The 9,745-nt window shown below is 41.9% G+C and overlaps 1 protein-coding gene across 1 annotated transcript; it reads right to left on the bottom strand.

Annotated features, from left to right (window-relative positions):
• Window positions 1–2,193: 2,193 nt before the first annotated feature.
• duox2 (dual oxidase 2) lies at window positions 2,194–9,663 on the bottom strand. The gene is made up of 11 exons (XM_015343143.2): window positions 9,576–9,663; window positions 9,311–9,399; window positions 8,266–8,439; window positions 7,095–7,264; window positions 6,668–6,725; window positions 6,019–6,153; window positions 4,624–4,831; window positions 3,905–4,119; window positions 3,211–3,398; window positions 2,732–2,796; window positions 2,194–2,615 (listed from the first exon to the last, which is right to left on the bottom strand). Exons 4-10 carry the CDS (start codon window positions 7,239–7,241, stop codon window positions 2,749–2,751), a joined length of 999 nt encoding a protein of 332 aa, XP_015198629.2. The 5' UTR covers window positions 7,242–7,264; window positions 8,266–8,439; window positions 9,311–9,399; window positions 9,576–9,663; the 3' UTR covers window positions 2,194–2,615; window positions 2,732–2,748.
• Window positions 9,664–9,745: the final 82 nt, after the last annotated feature.

Genomic DNA, 9,745 nt, shown 5'->3' with positions numbered 1-9,745 from the left:
CGGCTTCTTTTTATTGGTAAAAAAACAAATAAAATAAATCAGTGTTGAGTAAATGTGTCAATTACGTGAGAGTTTATTAGTGCTTAATACCCGGCCCGAGATAGAAAGTGTAAATGATCTTTAAGCAATAAGGCGTGAAAGGCTGTCTAATGTCGTGGATATAGTCAAAGTTAAAAGGCGTCAGCAACCCATTTAACTGTGATTATATCCACGACATAGAACAAGCATCGAGTGCTTTATTACTTTTATAAAACGGTTCCCAACTATGCGATTGCTTTAGAGAATGAAGTTAAATGAAAAAAAAAATTAACACGGAAATTAAGCTGTTTACGTTCCTCAGCCTGTGAATATTGCTACGCAACACAGAAACACAGCCATAAGTAGCATTAACTAGCAAACATTGGACATTAGCTAGCCAATATAATAAAGGAATAAATGACTTGTTTTTTGTTTATTTCTTTAGCACATTTGAACAGTTCCATTGATCGTACAAGCATTGAAAAACTTTCCGATCCCTAGTTTGTCAGGCATTTTCCTTTTCGCTGCGGGAGTGCTCCCACTGGTGCTGGTCTCGGTGTCTGCCAGGATATCACTCCAGCGCTTTGTCATCAAAATTGAGTTTCCAAACACGCCGTAGCAAACTCTCGTTTTTATGTCCACTATAACGGACACAACCTCCCTTGCTTTTAACCGAGCGTTTGATCATTTCTAAGAATGAAAATTATTTAAACTATGCGACACTATCATTCAACGAGAGCACCAAAAATCACAAGGATCCTCAACAGTGCAACAAAGACAGCAGAAGACGATACATGTATCAAATACCTGAGAATCCATGCTTTTTATATACGCTAAGAAGTAGTCTTTAAAAGTCTATGCGATTTATTTGATTGACTGTTGTTTATTTAACGGTATTTATTAGTCAGCGGATTGAAATTTCTTTATCACACAGTAAAAAAGTCACAATTCCTTCCGGGGCGTGCGTATATCAGAGAATATAGCACGGCTTCGAAAGCGTCAGCCAATCAGATTTCAGGACCGGAAATATCCGTTTTATAATTGCTCTTCTATAATGCCCATAACGTTAAATTGTGAAGTCCGTTGATCTCTTTACATTAACAAATTGTAAAATTACAAAGAACACAACTGTTCATAAAAGTTTTACCTTTACCGTGTTCATGTTTCTAACTACCTATGCCAAGTTTTTTTTTTTCCGTTACCTTTTTGGATATCTTTTCTCCTTTGTATTATTCGAAGTTCAATAAAACGTGGGGAAGAAATAGACGATTCTTGATCTTTCTCAGCTCAGTTGCTAACTAACAGAGCAGTGCAGCCCTGCGCCGGCTGGCTGGCATGTCCCCGGCGTTACGGTTGACATTGTGTTGCCTGGACTGTGACTGGGTGTATTGCTGCCAGTCTCACTTTGTCCAAAAAGCCTAGAAACATCCTACACATCTGAGACTCGCTCACCAGGAACCCACACGTTGGAACAGGAGCAAGTATTCTGGAGCTGTTCCTGCACCAGAGCAGTGTGGGGCAGAATGGACAACACTACCCAACTCCTGGGAGCGGGAGCAGTGCTCAGTTACCAGTGCATCCTGCTGGATGGACAAAGGGACACAGTACTGGCTGTGGCTGCTGGTGTCCCTGATAAAACGAGGACTGTGGAGGGCGAGGAACACTCTCATCCAGCACAACGCAGAGTAGGGAGTGAGGGTCACGGAGGAGAGGAACCTTGTGGACCTCAGAGGGAGGATGAAGCGCGACGTCACCAAGTGGGGTTTCTCCATGACAAATGAGCGCTGGAAGGGACCGTGGGCCCTGTACAGGGACTGATGGACAAAAGCAAGTGGCGGGGCTTGGAGGGACTCTTTCATTGCACAAATGTGGCCCCATCATCCATTTGCACGGATTGATAATGGACAATCACCCCGTTTGGAAGGTTGTTATTGCATGTTAGTTTCATACCTTGCTAGAATGTTTACTGATTGTGAGGCTGTTTTCTATTGTGAGATGTTGTTTTGGAAGTAAAGTTTATTTTCATGGAAAAAAAAACACGTTTGAGAGCCAGTTCTAGTGATTTAAAATGAAAGGCATTCACTTTTCAATGTCCCATTTTATCCGAAGGAGTGTGTGGATGAAAAATCTTATTGTCAGTACAGAACATTGCTCAACACAGGAAAGTGTACCAGATAACAGGAACAGTTTCTTTATTATATCCTTTGCACTCTATTGTTATAAAAACATTTAAGATGTATACTTTTATATTTAACATTGCCTAGACAAACTAATACATATACACACAAACATACTTCATAATTCTTTTCTTGGACACAGGCAGTGTCCTAATCAGAATATTACACGGTAAAATTCTGTCACTTTTTTTCCCCAGCACTGCTGGTGTTGCTTGGTATTCCCCAGGCTGTGCACACCTGGGTGCCCACATCCAGAACTTCATGGTTGCCGACTATGAAGAGTCTGACCCCTCTCAAGTAGAGAGGAGTCACCTGCAGTCCTCTCTTGGCAGCACATGTGTTACAGGAGCAATGGAACATGTCTTCTCTTTCAAGTACAAACAGGCAAGCCCAAGGGGTGAACACCTTCTTTGAGTCAAGCTGTAATGCAAACAAATAAGACAACATTGCATCATATTTCATGAGCAGTTTGAAGCGTACAGTACTTTCTGTAGTATTTTAATGCATTGGTGTTCTATTTCCATGCATCTACTTACTTTTCAAGCAGCAATTTTTAAGTCCAGTATTTCTTGATTATCCCGTCACTTTTCTCCTGATTTTGCTGGAAAGCAAGAGGAGACGTTAGAACTTCATGCTCTATACAGTAGTTATGACATACTAGAAAAAAATATCACAATTCAGGCCAAGATGTATTTCCTTGGTATTAAGGAGTTTCAAAAGAAAATGTATTGTAACTTTGATTGGACTGGTTTATGTGTCTGTGGTCAATATAATTTAGTCCCTGGCCTGCCTCTGACACCAGCCATAGCATAGATACAGATGCTGGTACATACAGATAGCATGGTACTAAAATTCTTAAATGTGCACACAAACATTTATAATAACATTAGTGAAGATAACAAAAACCAATCAATTTAAAGCTGAATAACCTAGTCCATCCATTTTCACGAGATGAGGCTTAAGGTGAAATTAAACAAATGCAGAATGAACACAAATTGAAAAGACTGGTACTCACACTGAACTGTACGTCTCCTAATGGGAAACCTATTTCTTGCTCGAGAAAGCTGGTGTTAAAGTAGCCTTCAACAGGACACGCATCTTCCTCCTCATCCCCTTCACTGGAAGTGAAGAAGATCTTTATCTTCTCTGGAACCAAGTAATCCAGGAGTATCACGGTGAAGCCAATGAGACAGCACAACAAACCTGCAAAGGGAGCACAAATTGTGTTAGTGTGGCAGTATTGTCACAAAATATTAACAGTCCCAACATGACACAAGGAGAAGCCAATTAACTCCTCTACAAGTTTACCTAGAGCAAAAAAACATTTTGCTGAGAGAGACTGAAAACCTAAGACCTATGTTCTTTCTAGGTTTCCCACATTAACAGGAGATCTAGAGATCATCAACTATTGTTCCAGACAAACAACATATTTTTACAAATGCTCCTTTATATTCTGTAAGACATACTCTTTATGTGTGTAATAATAAAATACTTTAGATTCCTAAAATAAATGTTTGTCTCAGACTCTATGCATTGGACCGATTTCTGTTTACATGTTTACGTATTTAATGTTTTCAAGTGCTATTTTCTGCTAGAACCGTGGATGTTTGTACATTACAGTAGTGTATGTAAAACTGATGTATTGATGCAGACGGTGAAATAAATTGTCGGGCTTCCAAGATAACATTGAACGGTGGCCTCAGGCTTACCTGTTGCTAATGACAACCAGAATGAACCACTGTAGACAGTCTCCAAGGATGCTGTTCCTATGGTGATAGTGCAAAAAGGAACTTTGTGTATGGTGGAGAACGATGCCAAGGCAAAAAAGATGAAAACTCCTGTCGTGATCATCATATAGCCTGCGTACTTTATGACAGGGATGGAAAACAGGATGTTGGAGATCAACCAGCAACAGAATGCCGTCCTGTTGGAAGAAAAACACAAAGATGTTTTGCAATTGTTATTGACAATGAGTCACCTTGTGCTGCAATTACCAAGACCACATAATATTATGCTTAGATAATACCGTATAGTCTGATACAATTAAAAAGAGACATGCCTTTTGCCTGCTGTAACAAAACACAATTTGCATGAGCATGCAAGCAAACTCACAGCTGAGTTACAGCTGGAATTCTGAATGAAGAGATTTCCTTACCCAGACGTTAATCTGGCCAAATGAAAATAGCTAAACTCTTTTCTTTTTTTTAATTTCCATTTTTTGTCCACCTGCATAGAGGGAGACTGGGGAAGGTTCCGGTGTGTTTTTAAAATACACATCTTCCTCTTTATTTCACAGCACAGTATGTAACTGGAGACGTTACATGACGCAGGTCTCAAGCTTAAAAGCCTGGCCAGAGCTCTGCTCTGCGGGGACGAGACTGTGAGTACTGTATTCTTAGAAATCACATCTGACTCGTTCAAGTCTCACCACATGGTCGCTGAGGCGTAGCGTCCGGAGTACTTGTACTGGAAGAAGAAGCCGCAGGGGCTGTCCTGGGTAAACTTCTCTGCGATGTAGAGAATGGGGTTGGGAAGGCCTCTCTCCAGAGCCGCGAGATAGACGCGGTCATAGTCGTCTGTCCAGCTGAACATTTCGTTGTAGTTGATCGTCTCATTTAGCTGTTTCACAGGGTTGCCTTGGGGAAATACGGGCACACATAAGGTTTTCCAGTGAGTAGTTAGGAAGGAAAAACAAAGACTGTTTCTTGATGGGCTGCACTGCTGGGAGATTAAGGTTTTATAGGTTGTTAAAAGTACCAGCACATGGAGTATTCAGTTTTAGTTCTGATTAAATCCCAAGCTGGGTTTACACAAACCTAGAAAACTGTTAATTTCATGGGTAGAGTAGTTTCCCATTTTATAATATAATAATAATAATAATTCCATACACTTATTTATTGCTTTTCTGGACACTCCACAGGTAATGGGGACTCTCCTCACCAACCACCAACGTGCCCCACCTGGATGATGCAACAGCAGCCAAAGTGCACCAGTACTCTCACCACACACCAGCTATCAGTGGGGAGGAGAGCAGAGAGGTGAAGCCAATTCATAGAGGGGGATTATTAGGAGGCCATGATTGGTAAAAGCCAGGGGAAAATTAGGCCAGGAGTTAATACCCCTACTCTTTTGGATTTTTAATGACACTGGAGATCAGGACGTTGGTTTTGAATCTCATCCAAAGGACAGACTCTTTTTGACAGTATAGTTTCCCTGTCACTATACTGGGGCATTAGGACCCACACAGACCACAGGGTGAGCGCCCCCTGCTGGCCCCTCTAATACTTCTTCCAGCAGCAACCTTAGCTTTCCCAGGAGGCTTCTTATCCAGGTACTGACCAGGCTCACACTGCTGAGCTGCAGGGCAATATTCGTCTCCTTGAGATGTAATAATAATAATAATAATAATAATAATAATAGCTTACACTTATATAGCGCTTTTCTGGACACTCCACTCAAAGCGCTTTACAGGTAATGGGGACTCCCCTCCACCACCACCAATGTGCAGCATCCACCTGGATGATGCGACGGCAGCCATAGTGCGCCAGAACGCTCACCACACATCAGCTATCAGTGGGGAGGAGAGCAGAGTAATGAAGCCAATTCATAGAGGGGGATTGTTAGGAGACCATGATTGGTAAGGGCCAATTGGAACTTAAGGGGTCACTGTAATACAGTAGTTGCCTTGTGTCAGCCAGGTGGGTACAGCACTTCAGTGGTGGATATACTGTAGGGTACGGCTGGAATCTAAAACACTCTGGACTGAAGAGAGTTATATAAACGCAAGAAATGATGAGTTGTCAATTTCAGGGATCATATCTACCTTTAAGGGTGACGTTGATTCCGGCGAGTCCGACGTGCAGTCCAACCTCCGCATCAACGGTGGCATTGCTGAAGGATTTGTAAGTTGTGTTGGTCTGAATGCTAGCCGCCGCCCAGTCGCTGGTGAAGTTCACAGCTATGAGACAGCAGAACACGCTCAGATCAATTCTCCATCAGCAGTTTGAACGCAGGAAAGAGTGGACAACCGAGCTCAACGGACTCATCCTGGAATTGGTTATAACTGATCCAAGAGCAACACAGTTCTTTACTTAGGAACACAGTTTGGAATGAGTCACACTTTTCTTCACCGAAAAGAAGCCTTCGACGAGTATGTGACCGGAACGTGTTTCATAATTCGTCCACAAGGGGCCAGTATAGACAAAGTGTTCCGCTCTCTCACTGGGACGAAGGGGCGCTAAATGCAGTTTAAACGAGGAAAAGCGTGTTTCGTTGTTCTCCAGGTGTTAACCGGGTGTGGAGAATGTACAGTAATACAGAAGGAATCTAATTACAATCAAAACACCTTCAGACAATCAAGTTATACCATCAAAAGATCTGACATTCTAGAAAAGTTGATTTCTCTTAATGCCATGGATCGTACCGGTATACGATATTCCGTTTAGACAGAGATGATTTCTGAGAACACTTACCTACTATCACTACGCCTATGAACAGGCTGAAAGTAACTCGGAACATCCAGAACAGTCTCTACAAATAAGGACAAAAGATAAAATATAAAATATATTTCCAACAGTAAACAGGATGAATTTTAAGATGAGAAGGAAGGTTTTTTTTTTAGTTAAGTAAATCTATACTTCCACACCTATAAAAGTCGCATTCACTCATCGTCTTGCAAGTTATTGTAAAGATTCTGACAGGATTTATCGATGCAACAAAACGTAAAAGTAACTAAAAATCATCATTGTAAGATCTGAAGGTCCTTTTTATCGAGTACATCGTTAGTACACCCCATCTTGATTCAATATCTTGTATACATCCAAAATGTAATAAATACTTGATAATGAACGGATGAAGGAACCGGAGAGCTTTTTATGACGGTGTGACTGCATTACTTACCGGTCTGCCGCGGATGCCGGGAAGAATAATAAGGAAACTGCAGGCAAACACTAAAAACACCAAAATGACTATGAGCTCGTTGATGTTGAAGATAAAGGGCGTTCTATTTAGAGGGTAAAACGGGTAAATGTCATTGTAGAATGTCATCTTGCTTCGGATCTTCGGGCTCCCTGAAAATAAACGCAGAACAGTTAGAATAGTGTTAGTGGAGACATCTCAGTTACCAGATCTGGAGATAGGCTTCTCCTGCACAATTTTATGGAGTCCCCACTAAAGAGAGGCTTTTCAGAATAGCAAAAGCCACCAAGAATCTCCTAAATCGTAAAGGCAAAACAAAGTTTGCACTTCATAATCTCCTTCACTTGCAGCTGCTCTCGTCGTGTGTTAAACTACACGTGGGATTAAAAAATAAGTTTTTGAGGCAGCAAAGGTCAAATGAATGCAGTGCGTTTTATTGTTTCTTATCTCGAAACGTTTCAAATTGGGCGCAGCTTGCTAAGATGTACCCATATGCTGGCGGATGAATGAAATGTCATTTAAAGACCTTCGGGGGTTTTAGGCTGCCGGGCTCATCCAAGTAAAGACCGCGCAAGTGAAGAGAAACCAGACCCGCGAGGACCCACAAGGGGCCCGGTGTAGGACAATTGAATTATCCTGCGGATCCATTAACGGCCAGGACGAGCCTGTTAATCGCAGTTTCACATCAAGGCGATGAGAGTCTGTCGCGCTTTTCTCCATTACTCTACAATACTGCGGCTGATCCTTTTCAACAGCACCAGGCCAGTGTGGGATGTAACGAAATGAACACAGTCGTCTTGACTTACTTCAATATTGGGAGTTTAATTGTTTATACAAAACACGATCCCTGCAGAGTTTTACTCCACGTAATACTGTAAGACGTTCAGGGCAGTGAAATAAGGACACGTTGGTTAACAGAAAAAAAAAAGATGCAATCTCTACTATCTACGCACTTAATAGAACAGTAAAAGTCTGGTGAAGTCTTGTGAAGTCTTGCTAGAAAGATTGAAGGAAAAAAAAACGTTACGTGATACTGTACACAGTGTGCCACCTCACCGAATCGCTCATTAAAAGCTCAAGTGGTAAAAAAAAGAAACAAAAAACTGTTTATTTTTTAATCTATAAAGGATAAAGGCAAAAATAAAATACTCACGCGACTTTTTGAATGATGCTCAATCTTGGAGAGGCAGGAATGGCGAGTGGTTCAGTTGTCTCAGCTGTAAGAAGTGTTGTGCAAAATTGATGCGTCCCTTTTTATAGGCGAATGCGGGCCTCCTCTTCCTCCCCATGCATGATGCTATATTTACTTTGTATTGATGGGAAACATCTTGAAGGAAAGAAATATGTAAATGAGCACGGTCCATCCCACCCACTGTCCTCTCCCTGCCGAACACTTCGCGGCTCAGTCTGACGAAGTGCGGTTAGACAGACCTCTACTTTCTCCTCCTGGTACCCCGGCTGGCTCTTTAAAGCAGGGTATCGGTCCATTTGGAGGCTGGTACTAAGTGTCGACATTCTGCGGCCAAACAGGGTATACGATTTCAGCCTTTGCTCTGTTGAGGTTTAAGACAGAAGAGGCTACAACTTCGCTACATTTTTTTTATAACCTGGAGCAGCATAAGTACGCTAAGGTAGGTCATGATAATTGTGCCTCTTTTTGTGTGTTTCACTTCAACGTGTTGTAATCTCGCCAAGCATTAGTCTTGCATCTGCTCTCCTAAATTAAGGTAAGGTTCCGGTCCAGTGATAAAGGATCCGTGCGAAATCCCTGATGATTGATAATCTGTGAATGTCTACATTTTGAAATAAATGTATACTTATGTCCCACCAGGGGGCTCCGAAGACCTTTACAAGTGTGAAACTGTAATCGTGGCTACACTTCTCGATGTCTTTGTATAATTCATTCTTCCCTTTTTACATTTTCTATCATTTTGTTTTTTCTTGGCGCGATCTTTTAGATCCTGCAGGTTCATTTTTTTATTGACACACGGCAAGCAAGAATACTGGGTTGAAAGCGACAGCTTTTGGCATTTTCAAAATAAGTGGTATTAAAAAAATAATGGAATTTTAGTCAGAATTGGAAGATATTTACCGTGTATTATTCGAATTCATGGCCTTTCGTTCGGATTGTAGCTCATGACCGATTCTTTTTTTTCAGGTAAATCGCAAATACTTGAAAACTCACGGTATCAGCTTACCGTTACTTCCAGAAATCAGGCTCTTCTCAAGTCGAAACTAGTGTTTCTTTGAGCACCGTCCGGGTGTCGGGGGGACGGGGGACGGAGGTCTGTGGTGTAAAAAAAACAACGTTACAAGACATGCACAAAGAAAGAAAAGTTTGTTTCTTATTGTCGTTACAAAAACACCCATTCTTGATGAGAACTGTGGTTTCAATAACGGTATGCCGGGGGGGGAAAAACGTGCAGCCCGCCGGAACGTTAGAATTGAATATTAAATTGTTACCCTGTTCCTTTTGAAGGCTGAAATCACTTCAGACTAAAACTCAAGCCCACAGCGCAGATCATCCAGTGTATCAGCGCGTCGCGTCGCTCCTAGAGGACCTGCGCACTCGCCTCCAGCGGGCTGTGGAAGAGACTCTTGTCCGCTTCGTCAGAGTCGGACGCGCTCCGCTC

This window comes from Lepisosteus oculatus, chromosome 5 (genome assembly GCF_040954835.1).
Source record: "Lepisosteus oculatus isolate fLepOcu1 chromosome 5, fLepOcu1.hap2, whole genome shotgun sequence".
Lineage (NCBI taxonomy): Eukaryota > Metazoa > Chordata > Actinopteri > Semionotiformes > Lepisosteidae > Lepisosteus > Lepisosteus oculatus.
This window is presented reverse-complemented; position numbering and strand designations above follow the sequence as displayed.

Coding starts and splice junctions, on each gene's coding strand:
- duox2 (XM_015343143.2), bottom strand. CDS start 7,241: ATGACATTCTACAATGACATTTACCCGTTTTACCCTCTAAATAGAACG. Junction 6,726..7,094: donor CCGGCATCCGCGGCAGACCG/GTAAGTAATGCA, acceptor CCTTATTTGTAG/AGACTGTTCTGGATGTTCCG. Junction 4,120..4,623: donor TACGCCTCAGCGACCATGTG/GTGAGACTTGAA, acceptor TTCTTCCAACAG/GACGGCATTCTGTTGCTGGT.